We start from the raw sequence: 23367 nt of genomic DNA on the forward strand, positions 1-23367 counted from the left end.
TTGCCAAGCCAAGAGGGCAAATTAAACGTTGAAGCTGTCGTCTCAGTTGTTGGTCTGTCCTGCCCTTACTTTCTGGAAGTGAACTGCAGTTGTCCAAATCTTTTCTCCTTTCTTTCCATCTCTCTTTGTAATGAGTGGGTTTGTTACTGGTTCTGAGATGCTGAAAGTGACATTAACCCCCTGCCCAGCTGTTGCGATGTCAGGGCTGCAGGCAAAATGGCATTTGTTTGGCTCCTAGAGAAGTCAGCCCAGCGACTGCCTGGAGAGTCTGGCTGCAAGAGAAATCCATATGCAATGCTTCTGTCAGCAATGACTTGCTGGAAGGGAGTTTATAATAAATATTCACATCTGCTGCTTTGGACACTCTAATCCATCCTACAGATCTTTGCTGTGTCAGGCTTTGTTCTAGATGAAGGAGCTGGGTAGTTATAGAGGTTTGCAAATAGGACATATTTATCATGGTTAGCTCGATTTTCTAGTTCCTTTTCTTGTACAAATATCCATGACCATGCCAAGCATAACTTGTGATTAAATATACTCAGTGCATTTGTAAACTGGTGTAGATTATGTGCTTCCTTTGATAAACCAAGCAAATGGCAGTTCCTGGGCTGTCAAATTAAGCCATTGGATGCCAATGAGCAAAGTAGAGAACATCATTGTTAGCAATGTTCAGTCCAACATGACCTTGTTTCCAGGGATGAGGCACCTACCGCCTCTCTGGGCAACTGTACCAGCATTTTACCACCCTCATTGTAAAAAATGTCTTCCCTATATCTAGCCTAAATCTCCTCTCTTTTAGTTCAAAACCATCACCCCTTGTCCTGTTGCAACAGGCCCTTGCTAAAAAGATTGTCCTTATCTTTCTTGTAGCCCCCCTTTAAGTACTGACAGGCTGCAATAAGGTCTCCTGGAACCTTATCCAGGTTGAACAACCTCAACTCTCTCAACCTTTCTTCATAGGAGAGGTGTTCCAGCCCTCTGATCATTTTTGTGGCCTCCTCTGGACCAACTCTAAAAAGGTCATATCTTTCTTGTGCTGAGTAGCTCATGGGCTACTTGGTGAATAATCTGAATGACTAAAAATAGCAAAGTATATCCTGTTTTTCATAATCTTCCCCAAAATGATGACCTTGGTGCCAGATTGACTTTGTCAGTGTCAGTATTAATTATTCCTCTGCTGCTGATGTCTTTGCTTTCAGATAGGAAATTGTGGTACATAGAGCTGTAATCATTTGGAGGGTATATTGAACCTGCTCCTAATAGAAAAAGGTGTTTGACCAAGATTATGCCTGGCAGTGCAATGATCATGTTCTTGGGAGGACCACATCAGCTTTGAAATGAATGCATTGATCCTCTTTTGTGTGTGTGTGAAACTCATTATTATAGTTAATTTCTAAAAAGACAGAGTCTTTACCTGCCGGCTGGATGAGCACAATGTGTTTAAAACATATCACTTATCAGCTGTTGCCTCTGTTTTTATTTAAGCAGGAATAAACTTACAAACTCATTCTGCCTTCTTGAAAGTGACAGAAACTGAGGCCACTTGGTTTGTAAATAAACACATGGAAACTGGGCACTCTTAGAACCTTTTTGAAGTTTTCTTTCTTTTTTCCTACTGTTAGACTCAATTTTATACCAACAATATGATTATTTTTGTATTTTCCATAGGGATACAAGGAAGCAAGGCACTTTGTTCACTTAGATGTATGATCTCAATGAAATTCAGTTGAAAACCATCATTTTCACCTCTTACAAAGCTGTAAAAGAAAAACAGTGTTAAGACCACAGTCTGATGCTGATACCTCTAGGTAGGGGCACTTCTCCAGTGCTTAGTCTGGGTGTCAGAATATGCCTCTGAATAATAAAATAGCTGTGCTCTTAATAAGTAACATGCCAGGACTTCCAGATTCTCTTTAATCGCTCCAAAATCCAATCTCATTATTATTGATCTGTCCAACTTCCTGACAATCTATCTCAGAAAACATGACTATGCATTTTTAAACATTAATCTTTACAGCAGCAATCTCAAAACTCCTGGTGTCGCTCTCTTTCCCTCTGCAAACCTCGATAACTTTCCTCTGAATTTCAGGTTGCATGGTGGCTCTGGTGAACAGTGATGGATCCCTTCAGGTTCTGCCACTGGAGTGTGGGCAGGTCTCCAAGCACAGCAGCCAAGTGCACAGTCTTCTCTTCCATCACCAGGCTGCTCTTCGGAGGTGCTGAGGGTACCATTCGTCTCCGGACGTGAGGAATAACCTTACTCTCTCAAGGTGTTAAGGGAAAAGCTATGGCTTGACAGCACATCAATGAGGGCTCAGTGTTTTCATAGTTAATATCTGCAGTGGGAATGATCACCCCAAAGGAGTGTTGTTCTGCATTTATTCAAATAGCATCCCCAATTTCTCCCTCTTTTATCATCGTGTTTTTCCGAACATCCAGAACCTCTTTTTTTTTTTTTTTTTTTTTTTTTTTGTGGTTTCTGGAGAAATAGCTTTACAATGACGCCTAATGACAGAGCAGCCGAATTGCAAGGCGATTGATACTTAATGTAGCACAACAGGAGGCACGGGAACAGGGCAGCCCCCTCCCCAGTGCCAGCCTGTGGCAAGATGTGAAGTTTTCACAATGCAGCGGTGGGGGACGTCTCCCTGCAGCAAAGGCTCCGGACGGCGCCCGGGCAGCGGCGAGAATGAGCAGCGAGAGTTGGGCAACGCGGCGCTGAGGGAAGGAGGGAGGGCGGCCGGCGGCGGGGCCCGGTGGCCTGCGCTGGGGAAGCCCAAACCCCTCGGAAAGCCGGCTCCGCGGGCACGGCCCGCCCGCGCTGAGCGCCGCCCCGCCTCCGCGCTCCGTCGCTGGGGCTGGGGTGGGGTTTTGTTATTCCCCTCTTTTTATTTTTCTTTTCTTGTGTGGGTTTTTTTTTATTTTCCCCCTCACAAACATTAATTCTAATAATAAGAGGCGGAGAGCGCGGAGCTGCGCGGGTATGCCCGGCTCGGGGAGTCCCGCCGCGGGGGCTGCCCGCTCGCCCGGCCGCGGGGCTCCTCCGCCCTCCCTCTCCCGCCTGCTTGCAGCCTAACCAGCCCCCTTTTCCCCCCTCCTTCCCCAGCTTGACTCGCAAGAGATCCACTGGGCATAGGGAGGGGATATAGATGTTTGGTTTGGGTGTTTTTTTTTTTTTTCCCCTGTCCTCCCCCCCTCCGCTCTCCGCCTGAAGACCTGAGGAAATCCAGCCCAAGTTCGGCGCGATGACTGTGCTGCTGGCATCGGGGTTTCTCCGCGGCGTCCCTTCCTCCGGACCGCCTCGCTGCTGCTCGCTTTGAATCCTCAGCGCCGGACTAAAGCTTAATGCTCATGTGGTCGCACGGCTGCTGCTTTCCCCTGTTTTGTGATGGGAGGTGAAAGAAAAGGGATAATTGTCCGTGAGTCAACACTGAAAATGTGATTAGGAGGAACTGCTTTCACTAATCGGTTTCTAACCTTTTAGTCCATGTTGGCCTGTGACCCCTTTCAGCTTTCCGATCGAGCCTGATTAGGTAAGTGTGAATTATTCACGCGGGGTGAGGGAAGGCGGATAGAAAGGTTTTACTTGGAGACTTACATACGGTCCTGGCCTCTCTGTCGATGAGAAATGATAGGAAAGTTCATCTGTAAACTAATTCTGAACTGAGCAGCGTTTGTTTACTTGTTGAAATCTGCCCGTGCAAGACGTCTGCAGTCTGTCTGATTTCCAGCTGAGCCGAGCGCTTCTGAGTTGCTGTGGGACACCTCAGATACTGGTGCAAAATATAGTGGTCTTATTTCTCATCTTTGGAGAACTTTCAAATTTTATAATTTGGAGAGTTTTCTCATCAAACTTAAGCAGATCCCCTCGAATGTCTCTCATTTGTTCAGACGTGAATTACTTAATTTGCTTCTGCTTTGTTTTCCTCCCGTCCTTATGCTCACCAATCTGCAATGTTGCAACCTACCTGTAGCGTTTTGGTGGGTGAGATGCTCTGCTCTGTAGATGCGTAGAGCAGCCAGAGCTGCGTGAATCACTTGCTTTCCAAACAACATGTTACAAGAGATACTGCTGACAGTAGTAGCAGGGTGCATAGTCCTTGTGATAGAAATGTAGCTAGTACTTCAATTAAGAAGATATCTTTCTGAATTTGATAAAGCTTGTGTAATATCCGGTGTCTCCCTCTGTTGTGGCTTTGGAAAAACTGCTTTGTCAACAGGATCCCTTAGATGCTTCTCTAGTATTAAAGCCTGTCCTACTGCTGGGTGGTGGGGTGGGTTTTTTGTTTGGTTGTTTTTTTTCAGTTAAGGGAGATTTAATTACTGAACATCTGCAGTCCACCCAAAATCCCAATATATGAAAAATAGCTCCCAGAGAGATGGAGGGGGAGTACATGTTTGCCTGTGTGTGTAGGTTAATGCATGTTTGTATATGCTGTGAGTATGTGTGTGTGCACATTGTGGAAACGGAGGAAGAGAAGGAACGCATACAGATCCCAAACAGTCCGTCTTTGGCTGGTGCCAGCAACCACCTCCCTCATTCCTCAATCCCTAAATGCAAGTATTTAATCTCATTTAAAAGTTCCCTGTCATGCTTTGCCTCGGTTCCATTAAGAGAGGTCAGAAACCATCTTGGTGCTGGGGTGTCGCTGGCTGTTGGCGGGTGTGCAGGCAGGACGGTGTGTTGGTGGCAGTGATGTGGCACAGCGGGCAGCCAATAGCACACCCACAGCACACGCACAGAGCCTTTGCCGGGAGCTGCCTGTCCCTGGGGGCACCGCAAAGCTCCTTTTCCTCTCTGGGTCAGTCCTCAGCTCGACCACTTCAGCAGAGCTCTCCAAAGGTCGGGCCGTGCTGCACAGCTCCTAAAGTTTTAGAAAGACTCCAGCTTAATCAGCCAGACACACTTCAGCAGCTCCATGCATTACACAGGCAGTTAACATCCTGCTCTCTGCGTTTCGCTCTGGGAATTACTGAAATGCTGAATAATGGAGAAGGTGAATTACATCTCTGCTGCTATTGGGATTTTATGTACCTGCTGCTGGATGGGCTGGGTTGGTAGCCCAGGTAGTCCCTCTTCCTCTTCATATATGCTGTATATAACATTCTGTACTATCCCACCTCTGGCAGACCAAGTATAACCTGGCACCATCTTTCATACTGGATGCTGATCTACCTAAAGATTATGTTTATCTCATTTTTTAACTCAGGTGTTCTATCTCAGTTTAATGAAGTGAGCTGTGCAGCTGACGTAGCACATAGGGACAGTGGTAGGAGGTTAAGACTGGGTTTAAAGACTGGGCTTAAACTTGGGTTCAAATCCCTTCTGAGCTGCCCATCACCATGTGATTTCAGGCAGCTACTTTAATTTCTGGTGCATCAGAAAACACGAATGAGGGAAGTGAAAATGAAATGATTCTGTGAACCACTATTTCTGTAGAGATATTTTGTGGGCATATGCTTAGAGGCATGTTGTGTCTAAGATTTTTATTTCACAGGCTTTATTTTCTTTTAACAGAAACTGAGAAGAGGCTTAATTTGAATGAAACTGTGATAGTGCAGTTTGAAAGCACTGGTTTATTCTTGGGTGCTGGTTGAAACTATGGCCTTTATAAGTCAGCATTCCTTAGAATTTTGAGTTTGTTCTCACTTAAAAATATTTGTTTTCAGACCACAACACTGGTCTCCCTATGGAAGCAGCTGTTTCAATCTGGTATTGAGATCTCATGGAGAACCTGAGGAGGGGGATGGCTCTTCATATACATGAAGCCTGGATACTTCTATTTGTAATCCCTGCTTTGGTCACTCCAGCTGCCATCAGTCATGAAGACTACCCTGCTGATGAAGGCGACCAAACCTCCAGTAATGACAATCTGATCTTTGATGACTACCGAGGGAAGGGCTGTGTGGATGACAGTGGCTTTGTATACAAACTAGGAGAACGATTTTTTCCAGGACATTCCAACTGCCCTTGTGTCTGTACTGAGGATGGACCTGTTTGCGATCAACCAGAATGCCCTAAAATCCACCCAAAGTGTACAAAAGTGGAACATAATGGATGCTGTCCAGAATGCAAAGAAGTGAAAAACTTTTGTGAATATCATGGGAAAAATTACAAAATCTTGGAGGAATTTAAGGTATGAAACCCTTTCTTCAGTATTTAATACTGGTATGCTATAGGAGTTTTATTTCTGTTGGGGGCTCTCAAAGGCACTCAGTATTTGCTTACTGCTGTTAATTGATGCTGAGCTGAAGTCCTTTATAGCTGTGATGCAGGTCTGACAAGTTTAAGAGCTGACACCTCCTTCCTTGTGTGTGCTCACTGAGGACAGGTGGCCAGGCAAAAGTCCCCCTGTGAAATGGCAGTCCTCAGAATCTGCTGCTCTGGACAACCTGCTCCTTTGCTTGTAGCGTGAGTCAAGCTGGACTACCAATGGTGTCTGAAAATGCTGGTAAACCAGTACTGAGTGGTTTTTAAGAAGCCCTTTTCCAATTTGGGTAGCAAAAATTGATGGCATTGTACTGAGAGTTGTTACTCATACCTGCTTGAGAATGCAAGTAAGGAGATTGCCAGCTTTATTTAATAGTTTAATTTTAGCTGTGATAAGGCTGTCTAGCGTGGCAGAAGGTGAATTCTTAGGCAGAGAACCATCTCAAGGAAGGAGAAGTGTGGGGTTTAATTGTCATGGTTGAGTTCCTTTTAGGAATGTCGTAAAGAAACCCTTCTGGAATATATCTTAAAAATACGACTGGATTTTCAAAACCCATTACCCTTTACACAACCTGCATCTCTCATTCTAATGAGTTTCATTGCATGTTTTCAATTCTGCTAAGGAAAATAGCATTTCACAATGAAGAACAGGGTCTGGAAAGGCAGGAGGTATACACAGGTTTGTTCTCTCAGGTCACGTGGCTTTAAGATTCATACCTCCGTAATTAACCACAACCTATATAACTCTTCATGGCTGTATGCCCAATCTCATTATACACTTTGCCAATTGATTTTCTTTTTTGACAATGAAAATACTTCCATATAGGTCTGTGTAATTCACAAGTTCTCAGTAATGTAGATCACAATTTTCTTTTTCCAGATACTCTCATTTTCAGGGAAGCCAATATTTAGTTCCTTTCTTCTATCCTGTATGGTTTATGTTCATATTTTTCTGTCCATCTGTAACTGCAATCACTCAGTATGGGCTAGACAGTTTAATGTCAGAGACTGAAGGCAAAACAAATGTATGAGGAACATCTCCTTGAGGCCCATCATGATCGACTTGTTCTCTGTTTTACTTTCCTGAGCAATGTGAAGACCCTGGTCTTACGAACTGCTTAAATAGCGCTTTCATCTTGCCCTGGTAAGGCTTAGCTCAACTTCATCCCACCATCATGTTTCAGTGGCCTCATTTTAACTGCTGTGCTGTCAGGCGGTGAAATATCCTACTTAGGTGTAATTTTGACAAATGATCAGGTTCTTATATGAGAGTTAGAAGAGCTCTTCTTGGAGAGTTTCTAAGGAGACCATTAGTAAGAACTCTTTTTGGAGATATTTTAGTGGAAGAATAATGAGATTGATGTTCTCACTACTGTGTCTTTTGTTTGTGAACAAAGTACAAATTAACTAGTCACCTTTCCTAAAAGAAATAATTGTACCCTGTTAATAGATTAAAGGATAGAGAAACAGAATTTACGGGGGAAAGGCTATTAGAGAGAGTTGGAGCAGTCTGGTTCCTTGTGTGCTCTGTTCAAAAACTGTGGGGTGTTGTGTGGCAAGTGAAGTTCCAGTATCCTCTGAGAAAATTGAAGCAGAACGTGGCACACCACTCTCACAGATGGTAACCTGAGTCCAACACTAATGTGAGATTCTTCAACTTAATATAGTTGTCAGTTGAGCTTTTGACCTGTACCTGTGTTTTGCTGAGAGCTCAATAGCTTGTGGAGTAGGGTGGAAACTGATTTTTTATTTTTTTAATCTGTGTGTTCACTTAGAAAAAATAGTGAATCTGGCAATGGAAGATCAGTGTGCACTTTCTGGGTGTTTTAGAGGAAAAAAAAGGAGCACCTGTGAACTATGACTTTTAAATGCTATAGGGAAGACAGAACTTAAGATTCAGGAAGCTGCTGCTATAAAGTGAAATCTTGACTTCATTGAATCATCCAAGCATTTTGCTGTTCACTTGAACAGAACTAAGATGACCTGCTATCTCCACAGATGAAATTCTGAGCAGTTCATGGGCTCTGAGCAGTTTGCAGGCTCTGAGCTCCGCTCTTCCTTTGTCCTGTTGAATTTATGAGGTCTGCAAACTTCTCAAGACTGTTCCACACACTCTGAAGTTAAAGAAGAGAGGCTTTCTCCAGTCATTCTAACTCAAAACCAGATTACTTTTGATGGAATGTGTTCTATGTGAACTTGTAACCCTTTCACTCACTTGATTTTCTTTTGATAATACGAAGGTTCCAAATCATCCATAGAAGCATTTCTCAGTGTTTAGTTACTGCTGAAATCAGCCTTCACTTAAAAACCTTTCCCAAGTATGTGTCTATGTGTGTGTGTGCCAGGACTGACTCATATTGTAGAAATTTCTGCAACCTGATCTTTCATGAATGAGGATTTTTTTTTTCCTAGGAGATTATTTTCTCTAGGATGTAAATATCTGTGAGAGGATTCCATTTGGAAGCATTTTCATGTCGTTTTTAAATTTCTGTTTAGGGTTGGGGTGAGAAAACTAGATGCAACTTAATCTCTTTTTTTTCTTACCACTGACAGTGACTGCCTCAGGCTAAAGGAGTAGTTATAAAGACCCATTTCTTGAATATTCACCTTTCTTCTAGTGGACTAGTCTTGTGCCCCTGATTTTCCTGACTCATAGCAATCATGAGCACAAAATACAAACATGACAACAAGCCATCTAGCTTAGACAGCTGTCCAAATATTTATGCTTGTGCCCCTAAATTGTTAATATGTGCAAATGAAATGCTGAGCTGAACTTCAACTGTAAACCTAAACCCATTAGCAGTTTTTATTATATCCTTTTGTAAAAGCTTGTAACCCCCATGTAGCATCTTCGTAACTCTGTTATGGATCCTGGAGATCTCTTGTGAGTTTTGTGCCTAAGCTGCCCATAGAGAGCCTGTCTGATCCCCATGGTTTGACTGGGTCTTATCCCCAGCTTTTGCTGAGGCTAAGGTTCCACCTGGAAACCCTCACAGGAAAGGTCAGCATGGTACTTCTGATGCGAATCAGATGTCTGACTCAGACACCTTTAATATGTAGATTGCTGCCTGCTGTTCAGGATTTCGAGTCCTGTGGAGCAACCCACAGGAGAATAGGGAGCTCTGATGCCTTTTACTGGGATCCATCTATCTCTTTCCGGTCTCATTTTCCATTTCTCTCCTTCTTGGCCTCAAATCTTGTTTCCTGATTCTCCTCTCACCCTTCTCAGAGGGAAATGTGGGATGATGGGCAGCTGCAATGTCTGCGGGGAAGGTGTGGAGGATGCTGCAAGTCTCAGGCAGTCTGTTTTCTCCAGAGAGATCTGACAGGGACTCTTGGGGTCACTTAGCATCTTGCTTTTTCTCCCACACATCAGCCATGTTTTGATTTCAGTCCTGGAGGTTAAGGTCCAAGTCCTAAGTGCTCCATGCTTGGCTGAACCTAGCAGAGATGTTTCAGGGAGGTTGTTAACCCTCCCCTTTATTTCCCAGAGAGAGAAAACAAGCAAATAACAACTCAGAGAGCTGTCTCCCTTATTCTGAGTACACATGGTTGTGTTTTAAATGAATGTTCCCAGGCAGCAGCTTATGTAAACTTAAGGAGACAGTGTACCGCCAGCGTGATGGATGTTCATTGGCAGCTTATGGAGAAATTGTGCAAATGTCAGTGAGACAACTTCTCCTAAGTGCTGATTAGTTTTCACTCTCCTGCATAACTTACTGACAGAAAAGCACATGCCTAACTCTTATTTGAGAAATGCAGTTTACAGTGCTGGTAAGGTCTGTTTGTAGCCACAGTTAGGAGCCATTTGGAGACGATTAGCTTGTCAGGTTAAAAAGTCCTTAGTCACTTCTGAACTTCCTAGATCTCTCATCACCCAATACAGCCATATTGAGACTAACCTTCTGAGGACCTGTATGAATATGTAGCAAAATACCCTTGCTGGGGAATGAATGGTCAGTTCACAAGAAGTTGTCAGGCTGACATCTCAAAACATTCTCTTCGTTATAGACCATACATGCAGGAGCTACTCTCTGCCCCTGCAAGAGAGTGAGTCCCAGTGGCATGGATTTTGATCTGGTGGTGCCATCCATCTCAAAGTCAATGGCAGAAATTTTCTGGCCACATACATTAAAATGTCTCCATTTGCCTGGCAGGACATTGGGTGAGTTATCCTTTGGGGTAGGAACATGAAAGATTTTGGAATGACAACTTGGCCTTCCTGGTAAAATTCGTGTCAGAAGAGCAGCTTCTACCTGAAGTTGTGAACTTGAGCTTGGAAACAGCTCTGAATACCAAGGACACTTTTTTGGGTGCTCTTCAGTGGCTGCCCTTTCTGCCAAGCACAGAACTGCAATATCTTCTAGCCATTGGCTCTCCCAATGCTTACCCTCTGCCTGCCCTTCTGAGTGACTTCACCTTCTTGTTCTTTCCCCTTCCATCTTCACTGCTCCCAAACCCATTCTTGCTTAAGAAGTCTCTAGATGATGTCCAAATGTTTACCCCTTGCATCAAGCACAAGTGTGGAGGGATGGGAGAACAACCCTTGCCCTGGACAGGCCTCCACGCCAAAAAAGAAAGGAAAGGGGAAAATTTTGCTTCATTTCAGGGCAGGCTTGAAAAGAGCCAGGATTTCGCTGCTGGAGCTCTACTTTATTTTTCTTTCCCATGTTTCCTGCCACTCTGTCATAAGTTCATTGCTTTGTTTGTCCACAAATCATCTGTAATCCTTCAGCTATGGTTTCTGTATCTCACTGACTTTGTGTCTTCTTGAGCAGCACTTTGCACAGCAGGCATCACAGATCTAACAGGGATCTTCAGGTTATAATCAGAATCCAAAATAAATGAGGGACTGTATAAGCATAACATTATCATATACTAGCTCTCAGCTCATTATGGAAACCTTTTCTTCTGAATAGTGGCACCTCCTTCTCCTTTGTTAATGCTTTTTAAAAATGTTTTATTAATGCAATTATCTCAATATAACTTAACAAAATAAGACTTCTCATCAAAAGGCATTAGCACATGCAAGAGTGTCTTCAGCTGCTATCCCAGGATCTCTCACTCCCTGAAATGCAGCGTGTCCATTCTGCTGCTGGAGAAAAGGAGGCAGTAAAACCAAAAAGTGATTCCCCACCCCCAGAACCAGGCCAGAAATAGAAACTAAGTGGTACAAACTACAGCCTTGCTCTGATCACTATTTACCCAGCCTGGGAGTGCAACCTTGTCAAATATGAATGAACCACTTGGGACATTCCCAGAGCATTACTGTGGGGATGATGCTCTTAGGTGAAAAGCAATGACTTATTGCAGCTCTGGGTTGAAAGGGAAGATGAGGGGAAGAAGCATGCAACCATACAGTGCATGGGGTGGTACAGTGGTCTACTCTCAGGTTCCCTCAGCCCTGCTCAGGGACATTAACTGTCCAGCTGCAGGTTTGGACTGGGGGTGCTGTTTATGTCAACATGAGAACAGAGATATGACACCTTAAATCTGAAGGGCTGCATTAGGCCATGAGAAAAACAAAGCATGGAGAAAAAGGAAGGTTCTTCACTGAGTTTTCTCCTCTATTATGTGACTGCTCACTTTCCTGGTGAATCTTGGAAGTGCTCAAAGCATAGCAAGCTCATCATTGCAAGAACAAAGCAGTATCAAAACCTTTTGGTACTGCACTAGTCTGACATCCAAATCACTAGTAGTTTTTAGATCTTCACTCATTAATTCCAAGGAACTGATTACTAACCCAAGCCTGCCCAGCATGGGCCCCTGATTTTGATACTACATGCATGCAGCAGTTTGTTTTTTCTACTATGACTCAAACAAATTAGGTTTTTTGTTTGTTTGTTTTCTTTTTGTGTGTGTTCTGCAATTTCACGTATGGATAGAAAATCATAATACAAAAGAAATTTCAATAATGTGCCTGTGCTTTAATAAAAAGGAGCCATGAACAATGCCAGCTCTGAAGATAGCATATAGTCATTGAAATCAGACAGGGGAAACAGAACATCAGTCAGATGGAAAAGTATGATTTATCATCTCCCTCCTGGCAAAATTACAGTGACAATGTCTATGCAAAGGAATCTGAAATTACTGACTTACAGTACTTCTGTCATAGTTTTCACCAAGAAAACAGACTGAAATAGATAGGCATGTCACATATCTATAGTGATGCCTGTTTTAAAATTATGTTATGTACTTAGCCACTGATTCTGTAACATATATATTACATTATGCACAAGTATATTGCTGCAGCAGGTGAAAGAAGAATTTGGCTACAAAAACTCCATGCTGCTGTTTCCCCAAGATCACAGTAATACCTGGAGGCCTCAAAAGCTCAGAGCTCAGTGATGCTGCCTGCACTGCAAACCCACTCACTCAGATCTCCCATTTGAAGTAGATGAAGCCCAAAACTTGAGGCATCAGCACAATTCAAAATCACTGAGAGTTAGGCAGAAGCCTCTGCCTTTTAATCACAGTGCATGAGTGTTGGGAGCACAGTGCACAGTTTGGACTGTATGTGCAAGCCCAAGGGATTGGGGTTTTTCCAGTAAACGTGACACAGGAATTAATGTGCCAAGTATTTGTAGCACCAGAGCCATGGCTGGGCTTTCAGGCACTTGATCCAGGAAATAGCCCATCAGCTCTGCTTGCTTCCAGAATTGAAGACTGTCCAGAGTGCTAGTGAAAGAGAGGAGATAGCTCTGCACAGAGAAGAGGCACTGGCACTTTCCCTCTCCTGTGCTGCTGCTGGAGTCATGCTGTTAAGAGAATGTGATGTGTAGTACATGCAACTGTTACCAGCTCCTTCCAGGAGTGGTAAAATCAAGTCTGAGGCTTTGTTATCCTGCCAGCATTCAGAGAAGCGCTCACTGCTTGGCTCTCCCAAGCTACGGCTGTCTCTGTCACCCACGATGTTTCTGTAGAGCTGGTCTGCAGCTCATCAGTTTGCAATGAAGGATGTCAGATGACAGATCATTGGTGAGAAGTTTCTTGGGCAACCATTTCTTACCAGAGCAAGGGGAATCACAGAATCAACCAGGTTGGAAAAGACCTGAGAGGTCATCAAGTCCAACCTATTGCCTGATACCTAATGCCTTCTGACAACTAAACCATGGCTCCAAGTGCCACATCCAGTCTTTTCTTGAACACCTCCAGGGATGGTGACTCCACCACCTCCCTGGGCAGCCCATTCCAGTGGCCAATTACTCTCTGTGAAGAACTTTCTTCTCACCTCAAGCCTAAACTTCCCCTGGCACAGCTTGAGACTGTGGCCTCTTGTTCTGGTGCTGGTTGCCTGGGAGAAGAGACCAACCCCCTCCTGGCTACAGCCTCCTTTCAGGTAGTTGTAGACAGCAATGAGGTCTCCCCTGAGAAGCACACATGTGTGTTTGTTGCGGCTGGAGTGTGCTTTGTGCAGACTTGTGTTCATTAAAAATAATGCTTAATTAGCTAATTATCCTAGTTATTGTTTTTAAAACTATAATTAGGTAAGTCATGTAGTGACAATGCTTAGTCTAGTTGCAAAACAAAAATACATGTTGCATGAGGCATTTTTAGTCTTTGTTCTGTGGTACAATTCAGAGGTAATTCTTTGGGAATTACAATAAAATTGGTGTGCTTGGAGGCGTGTTAGGGCTTGGAGCAGCTTCTCAAAGCAGGAAATCTGTGTCTGTTAACCATGACCATTCCAGGTAGGAAATTCTTTCTAAGCCCAGCATATTTTCGCATGGCAGTTAACTTATTCAAACCTGTTTTAATTTTACATCCTTCCCAGCTTGTGCTTGTACCCAAATGTGACAACAACCCCTGAGGGTCAGAAACTTTCTGCATTTTGCTGGCTTTTCTCCTGAGAGTTTAAGCAATAGTAGCTGAATATCAGGGGCAGACGGGAGAATTTGGAAAACACCTTCTCCATAGTGCCAGCTAGTAAAGAGCTGCTTTGCTCTGTGGGGCAGGTTCTCCACTGCTATGAACTGCTACAGCTCCATGGATCACAAGTGACCCATGGGGATATTACACTGGTGTAAAGTGCAGTACCAGTTAGGTGTTTTTCTCTGGAGTTTGCCTGAATCTGACCTGAGATAAGGATTTGCCCAAGGGAGTTCCCATGAAGCCTAATTCACCTAATCAGCTGACAGAGAATAAGAAGTTAGGCTAGGCTATCAGAGAGGTACAACTAATGGAGAGAGAAAGCAACCAGGAGGAAGTCAGTATTTGATATGATGTGTTTGTCCCTCTCCCACCTCTCAACATGCAATGAAAACTGGTGTCAGAGCAAAGGAAGCCAAAACCACAACAAACCCAGGCAGACACATGATGTTAACCCACTGGTACAACCACAACTTACTGCTTGTCAGGACAAGGCTTTGAAGCAGGGCTTGGAGACAGCAAAGGAGAAGGGTATGTGTGTGTAAGTGTAATCATGGGTGCTCAGAATCCTTGAGCTCCAGTGCCCTCACTAATGTGAAGGAAAAAGCAAGTCAGCTCCTAACCACTCCTTGAACAGAGACTTGGATTCAGACAACATGTCTTTCCTTGGGAGGAGGAAAAGGTGATAGAGCAAGAGAGCAGGTTAGTGGAGATCAGTAATGAGCTCTTGTCTCCAGCTCCAGTGCTGGAAGTAATCCTGAACTTGGCAGAAGTGAGCAAGAACAAAGCATTCTAGAAAGAGATGCTCCTTCAGGAGGAAGAAGAGGTCATATTGATGTGCATCTGGGATACAGGAGCTTCTACTGCAATTCTAGGGTATAGAACCTTCTTCCCTTAGGGCACAGGAGGTGGAAAGCTGTGCAAAACATTGAGGCTGAGAGTGTTACACTGTGAAGATTTGGAGTGTGGGTCCTAGAGCAAGAGGAGCTTGCACCTTCCTTTGGCTGCTGCAACTCAGCCAGGAGTCACCTGCCAGGGTGATTATTTCCAACTACCTGAGCTTCATGGGCACACGGAACTTTTCTTTAGGCATGGCAGATGGACTTTAGAGGTTGTATTCAGCTCAGCCAAACAGTCATCATCTGGTTACGTTGTGAGTAGAAATGTCACAGGGCAAAATCTATCACTGGTGTGAATCTGCTTGGTGTGTACTGTGGCTGTGGAAGGTGCATCTGATGATCCAGACTGAAAACTGCAGGAGAAGGACTGAGACCCAGATCCAAATCTCTTCTCCCAGTGATGGCTGGTTGTGTCATACCTACCACCTAAATACAAATTCAGTATTTTATCTGTACATAGAGTTGATCTCGTCACCTTTGCCCATCTTTTTGATGTGAGTGATGGAGCAGGCAACAGATTCAGGTATAGGAAATGTAAATACAAAGGGATTACCTTTTTGACCAGGTCCTTGGTTCCTTTCTCTCTGGAGGCTTTCTCCTAGATGAGGGTCTTTCATTGCAAGAGCCAACAGGGAGAGAATGGAGAGCAGGAATCTGCCAGCTGGGCTCATGTTGCCTATTGATATTAAAAGGAGCTTAACAAATGGAAAGAACATGTGAACGTTTTGTCTGTGTCCGAGCAGGGCTGTGCATCACATGTTGGAGCCACAGTCCCATCTGTCATATCTGTAACCTTTCAGAAGGAATCCTGTTCCCTGTGCATTGGGCATGTCTGAACCAAAAAATCTATTGAAACAGAGACAATAAAAATTATCACCAAAGTAATAGAGAACTCCAGTCCTCTCAGCCCCAAGGTAGGTGAGGGATAACTGTTGTAAGGAACAAAATGAGATATATATCAAACCAAGAAAGCATCCTCACAAAAGAAATGCAAAGTCAGGTTGTTATGGAAAGCTCTCCAGAGAGAGGAGCAGCCATGAGACTGCAGATCTGCATCTCCTGTGGAAAAAGGGTGAGGGCTCAGCTCAGCATTGTCTCTGTTTCATCAGCTAACGGAGGAGTCACTCTCCAGATCCAGACGTAGTTCCAGGAGCTTTTTAAACCCATCAAGTTGTGTGGTATGTAGTGGTATGTGAGTACAAAGCTCCTAATACCACCACAATCCTAAATCACCAAATGAGGGCCCAGGATACTTCAGTACATCTTTTGTGCTTTGCTCCTTCATCTGACTTGCTGCTCTCTAGTAGCTTCCTAAGAATTTTTACAAAAGGATGGCAAGGATAGTGTTGTTTCCAGGTATGGACAAACACGGTCTAGGGATGAGGAGAGGAGAAGTATATATTACCTGGGGGATGGCAGTGTCTTTATGCCTTTCCATCTCCAGAATCCGTGTCTCATCACCAGTCTGCTGAAAAGGCTTTTGTAGCTCTGAACAGACAAGAAGTTGGCCAGAGGGCTGGAGCACCTCTTCTGTGAAGGCAGACTGAAAGAACTGGGGCTGTTCAGCCTGGAGAAGAGAAGGCTCTGGGGAGACCATAGAGCTACATTTCAATATCTGAAGAGCACCTATAGGAAGGCTGGGGAAGGACTGTTTAGCAGGGCTTGTAGTGATAGGGCAAGGGGCAATGGTTTGTAACTGGAGCAGGGTAGATTTAGGCTGGACATCAGGAGGAAGTTCTTTACAATGAGAGTAGTGAAATACTGGAACAGGGATGTGGCTGTGGCCCTGTGGCTGTAGATATTCAAGATCAAACTTGATGTGGCCCTGGGCAGCCTGATCTAGTTGGAGATGTCCCTGCTGATGACTGTAAGGGGGTTGGACAAGATGACCTTTGGGGATTCCTTTCAACCTAGTGCAATCTGTGAATCTGTAAAGTGAAGGGTAAGTGAAGTTGCGCTTTGGTTGAAGAGCTAAGAAAATAGTCAAATCATCTTCAGCCTTCTTGTGGTGGGGCTGCTTTGAGTACAGAATGGAGTCCCCATTTATAGAAAATGTTTTCAGTAATGTATCTGTATCTCTTGTCCTTCTCTTGTCCTATCTGTCTCCCTTGTCCTTTTCACTGAGTGAGAAATTTGTCATTCGTTTTAGTCTTACTTTAGTAATGCTTCTAAGCATCCACTTCTGCTGCTTCATGGAAGGCAGGCCCTTGTTTTAGCAGATCTGCAGTATGGTGCAAACATTTTTCAGTTTTTGGATGGCACAGTTCTTTTGTACTGCTCATCTTCCATGGAAGTAGGATACAGCTCCAGTTTTTCACTGCGAATAAATTATCTAATGACTTAGTAGTTTTTTCCTGTTGCAAAATCATTTGCAACCTGATGGCATTTTCAGTGCTTGTACTCATCTATAATCACTCACCAGATTGTTTATTTGAGCAGCTTTCCACCTATGGAAAATCCAAGTCATTACCATTTCTGTAGCATAATCAATACTGTGTATCCTCTAATTGGATGGATGGGTTTTACATTTTTAAATAAGTGACCAAAATGAGTGATTTTTTTTTTTTTCCCTATGAGAGTTCTTGTATTGGTACACACACACACACTCACACACACACACAAAAAGAGCCATTTACCAAACTTCTAACACAATTTAGATGATTATTTATGTGCTGCTGGCTGAATAGTAAAGGCAAAGTGAGCAGCCCAGAAGAGAAATGGGCTGATTTCAGTCTCACCTTCAGGTGGGATGCTCTGACTAGCCCATTTTCCACAGTTTGGCACTTGCAAAATTACTCAGTTGAAAGCTTTCTCTGAACTTTCCTGCAATCTCCTGCTAATCTGATTGAGATCACAGGCAATTTCAATAACAATGAAAATTATTCTAATTTTGACTCCAGGAGTATCTTTGATGAATGCTATCCCAGTTTCTTTTTTATTCATCTCTCCTGGTTTATGAATTCCCACCTCAGCCATAATGGTTTTGCCCCTGATTTTATTCATCAGGTCCTTTTTAAACTTTTGTCTGTTTCTTGCTCCCTGCCAATAAATCCACCACCCAAAACTATAGCTACAAAAGCCTTTCCATCAGAATTGCCATTGTGCTTAGTGTTATTAAAAGATACAGCTACTCTGAAGATGTAAGTGCTCAGTTTAACAGACTTCACATTGCTCTGCTTTTTCTCCTGTTTTATCTGCATAGAGCAGTGTCTAAGTTTAAGTTGGAGCGGACAGAAAAATTGTATTTTGCCCCTCCCAAAAAGGAGTAAAATAAAAACATTCCACACCAGAATTGGGAATCCAAATGGCTGTAATATTTACATTTACACTAGTTACAAATGTGCAAGACTCCTGGGTTCACATTTCAGTTCATGACCTGTTCCACAACGCAGACTTCCATGCCCTCCCAGGCCTCCCACTCTTCCTCCCTACCCTCCCAAGCCCTCCCGAACAGCTCCGCTAGCAGGCTAGTTTTATCACCACCGAACCAGGCAACAGGCCTCCCCTGCCACATTGCAAGAGATACCGTGCCCAGAGGGGAGGGAGAAAGGCAGAAGTAAGGCTAGGAAAAAAGGGCTGAATGATCTCTGCACTCCGCTTGCATAGCAGATGCAGGGCTTGTGGGATAAATAACATAGCTTACAATTTCTGGTAGCCTTCTAGTCCCTTGGAGAACTGTCATCTCTCTGATTCTTAGAGACATCTAGCCTTAACCCACAACAAGCAAGATGGTATCAGTCCAGCCTGTCTGAGGGAGAAGGCTGTATGTGATTATTCAAAAGAGCACTGACACACAATCTCTTTAAAAGATGGAGAGATTGGCAGCAGGAAGGTTTTCAGCCTTCCTTCCCTTGGACTTCTAACAGTCATAGGGCTGGGACACATCCAGTCCTTCCTGGGAACCTGCAGGCTGGAGGTACATATGGATACAGATAGTGGATCTGAATCTAAGGCTGGTCAATATTTGAAGGACCAGGTTGCTTTGAAAACTGCCTTGACCTTAGTAGAAATGAGGATGTTGGCATCTCCTTCTTTTCAGGGGGTTTGCAGTTCTTTTTTGTATGATGTTTTCAAAGAGGGAGGAAACATTGCAACTCCATATTCAGGAAGACTACCATGAAAAGCATTTGTTCCCTTTGCAACATAATCTAAAAAAGGTATATACATACAACACTGTTTCCTTTGTGGTATTTAAGGGAGGTAGGAACTAACATGACTAAGGTCTGCAGTGACATCAAGAGTCCTGGCATCTGCTCTGCATTTGCTCTGATGTGATGGATCCTTGAGTTTCCATGGGGCTCAGAGAGCAAGCCCACTGGTGTAAGTCTTGGTTGCACAGGGCTTCAGATGCCCCAGTCAACCAAGCAGATTTGTCCAGTCATTCTGCCTGATTTGTAAATAGGCATACTTGACTGTGAAAAGGATCACAGGCCCTCATAGCAGGTCTGTTCAATCCTGAGAAAATGCTAAGTCTTCTACTAACTGCAACAGCCCTTGCACGATCAGTGTGTGTCTATTGTAACATGATCAGGTGGTTGTAAACACTTACAAGAAGCATTTCTGTTTTGTTCCTCAAAAGAAGTGTCATGTATTTGTGACAGGATAGTTGCAAAGTGTGTCTTGCTCTGTCGTTGTTTGCAAGTAGCAGTGCACAGCTGAAGAAGGGCTGTTGTGCAGTACAGCATGAGGACATGGTCCTTAGGTGACAACTTCACAGGACCTTGTCAATGAGATGCATGAGCTAAGGGTGAAATACAGGTGAGGGTCAGTAAGTATTCAGGACAAGAGAACATTTCTATGACAGGTGAGGTGGCTCATATGCAGTAAAGCTTAGATCTTGCAGAAGCTTCTTGGAAAATCTTGCCTAAAAAACTTGGAAGTTTTGTGTATCGATTACTTCTCTGATTGTACCAGCTGCCTTGGTCTAAAAATGTGTTTGATTCCAATCTCTCCAACTGTAAAAAGCCATAAAAGACACTGATGTTGGAATTCCATTTTCTTTTCCCTACCTCTCCCATAAGTTTGGGAAGATCTATTTCAGGTTCTTTTGATGAAGAATTGTTTGATCATGCCATCTCTCTGTCTGTTCCCACGAGTTCTTTTGGATTCCTGTAGAGCCTTCTGTAGCCTTCAAGTGTAGCCCTCTCAGAGGTGTGAAATGTCTGTGTTTGTATGAAATCTAATATCTGACTAAAGAAGGACCTGTGTGATGCCCAAACCTGTAAGGGAGTGAGCACCTTATCACTCCTAGGAGTAGCTGGATGATGCTGGCAGTCATAACACCTACATGTGCTGGCATTTGCATCCTAAAACAGGATGAAAATAGAGGGGAGGTGGTGTTTATGGCAGCCAGAGTGACGATTAAGAGACAGGGTATCTTGTTTGCCTTCCTGATTTCCCCTCCTCAGGGTGGATCTTCATTTTCATTCTGTTTCCTTTGCTGCCCTTTTTGTTTGTTTATATCATCTATCATCTATCAAGTTTATGTGCTCATGCACATAAAATCTTTATTAGCCATGTGTATTCTCTATTCTCTGTTTTAATTTTCCTTATTTCTTTGTTAACAAACTCTGCTGATTGCAGATGTTTCTCATTTGGCAGCACCTGAGATTAAGGTTTTCCAGACACGTGACCATATGAGCACTGATTCCTTCCTCTGGCTGCTTTGCTGTGCAGGAGGGTGCTGTCCCCTGGTAGAAGCAGGGAATGAACCTGCTCTCTTGGACAAACCCAAGGTCACAGTCCTTCTTGATTCAGTTCAGAAGAGAAATAGGAGTTGGGCCATGATCTTAGGTGTGGTTATGAACAGGGCTATTTAGGATGCACATCCTTGTACTACTTTGGTGTCTCCACTTCTCTCAGATTTGGGAAGAATATCACTAGTGACTGACCGAAGGAGAAGTAAGTCAGGGCAAGTGCTAAGACTGAGGTCTTTTGTGCTCTGTGCTCCACTTCATCTGTTCTGAAGATCCCTCAACTGCACTGCCCCTGCACTGACCATAATGTCAAAGACCATCATTGCCCATTCCACATAGCTCTGAGGGTTAGTGCTCTCACCTCTGTTATAAGTGAAAACCAGACAAAAAGTTCCTAAGTCGAAATGCTGTACTGACACCTTCAACAAAAGGAGCCAGTTTGCTCTTCTGGTTTGAGTGATAGGTCTGTTACTTAAAGCATGCCTTGAACAGTAGGGACTATGCAGTTGTGTGGACGTGTATCCATGTTATTACTGGGCACCACAAACATCCTTTTATTTTGGACAATGGTGAGAAGAATTGTTTCTGTATGAACATGTCAAAATCCTTCCTAACAAATCCTTCCCTGGAGAGTCTTCTAAGGTTGTGCTGTCTTGGACAGGTGGAGTGAATAAATCGTCTTCTGGCCCAAGCCTTTTATGATCCTTTAATCTTAACAATTTTTCTAGAGTATCAGTTTAAGGGACATCAATAAAGTGTTTACATTGTCCACATGGGAATGGCATAGCCTCTGATTTGTGTCCTCTCTCCTTCAGAAACCCTCTGTATGTTTTCAACCTTGTTTTTTGTAGGGGTGAGAGTTTCTTTTCAGGCACTGGTGTTAGCTGGTGTGTGAACTTCAGTGGCTGCAAAAGTGTAAACCACCTCTCTTCCCTGGGGGCTGAGTTTCAAATCCAAATTCTGGGACTTGCAAAGACTGACAGAGCTGCCTGGTGGATCCTGTGGAACGCTCCTAGTCGTGAGCAGTGCTTGTGCTGGGATAGAGAGCCAGCAAAAAAAGCAACATGTGGGTGAGAACACCACTGACCACAAAAGTAACTGCTGTGATCTGGAGAAAAATCAGAACAAATGAGGTAGATGAGAGCAGCCCTGAAGAGAAGGACTGGGGGATATTGGTGGATGAAAAATGAATATGAGCCAGCAATGTGCACTTGCAACCCAGACGGTGACTGCATCCTGGGCTGCATCAAAAGCAGCGTAGCCAGCAGGTTGAGGGAGGGAATTCTGCTGCTCTAATCTGCTCAGGTGAGACCCCACCTGCAGTGCTGGGTCCAGCTCTGGAGTCCTCAGCACAGGAAAAGACGACCTGCTCAAGCAGGTGCAGAGAAGGGCTACAAAAATGATCAGGGGGCTGAAACACCTCTCCTATGAAGAAAGGCTGAGAGAATTGAGATTGTTCATCCTGAAGAAGTCTCTGATGAGACTTCTCCAACACTTAAAGGGGGCCTATAGGGTATACAGGGAGGGACTCTTTATCAAGAAGTGCAGGAACTGAATGAGGAATGGAATGAGAGTGGATTTAGGTTAGATATAAGGAAGAAATTCTTTACTGCGAGAATGGTGAGACACTGAAATAGGTTGCTGAGATAAACTGTGGGTGCCCCGTCCCAGGAAGTGTTCAGGGCCAGGCTGGATGGGGCTTTGAGCAACCTGGTCTAGTGGAAGGTGCTCCTGCCTATGGCAGGGGGTTGGGACTAAATGATCTTCCAGGTCCCTTCCAACCCAAACCATTCTGTGATTCTATACTTCTGTGATGAAAGAATCAGGAAACAACTTTGGGATTTCTTTCACTGGTACCCTGTTCTTCACTCTTTCCCAGTTTGTCATTTTGCTGCTTGGCCCACATAATGCCTGTGTAAATAAGTTTTTTGGACTGTGTTCCGTAAATACTTCACAAAAAGGGTAGCTCCAGAGAAATGAGTAGCAGGGATGCCACAACAGTAAAAAGTTACTCAATTTGTGTGCTTGGGGTGCGTGTAGGGGTTGCAAATCCGATCCTGAAGTTCCTAGGATTTCTCCTTAAACATTCACAAAATAAGAGGACAGGAAGGCTGGAGTCACCCACAAAGGTGCCACTAACAGGTGAACAGAATAGTGAGACAGAGGAAGATCCTAGAGGGAAGACCAGATACTGTGAACTTGATAAGATGGGGAAGAGGAGCTGGCTGAGAAAACTCTTACTGTTCATTCAACAGCAGCCTTTTCACTCTGGTTGCTTGCATCGCCGAGGTCTGCTTTCCTTCTTTAAGTGTGTGCAGTTCCTCCCTCCTGAAAAGCTGCTTTCAGTGTCAGGCAACGTCACATTTTATTACAGTGTCATTTTCAAGTTACACCAACAATGCAAAAGGAAAAGATCTGTATGTCATGACTCATCTACTCAGTTGCAGAGTCATTCAGGGGCATCTTCTGCTTGTGCTGATCATCTTCGAGCCATAGATTCAGCCACAGTCCTGGAAAGGCATCACACTTTTCTTGGCATTGCAGCCACTGTAGTAGTGAAGATGAAGACAAGTCCTGAAGGATATGTGGGTGAAAGCCTCCACAAATCACAAGATCTAGTTCTCCTGCTCCATCTAATTAGTGATTAAAATAAGTAAAAACAAAGCAGCAATTTTCTTATTGATCCCTCAGC

The 23367-nt window shown here is 43.9% G+C and overlaps 1 protein-coding gene across 1 annotated transcript in view; it reads left to right on the forward strand.

The window, feature by feature from the left end:
• The first annotated feature begins 5726 nt into the window (after window positions 1-5726).
• The window catches only part of VWC2L (von Willebrand factor C domain containing 2 like), a 50275-nt gene continuing 32634 nt past the window's right edge, over window positions 5727-23367 (forward strand). The window contains exon 1 of the mRNA XM_054381357.1: window positions 5727-6137. Coding sequence (XP_054237332.1) covers window positions 5727-6137 — 411 coding nt within the window. The remainder of the gene's footprint in view (window positions 6138-23367) is intronic.

The sequence above is a fragment of the Indicator indicator genome, chromosome 5 (assembly GCF_027791375.1).
Source record: "Indicator indicator isolate 239-I01 chromosome 5, UM_Iind_1.1, whole genome shotgun sequence".
NCBI lineage: Eukaryota > Metazoa > Chordata > Aves > Piciformes > Indicatoridae > Indicator > Indicator indicator.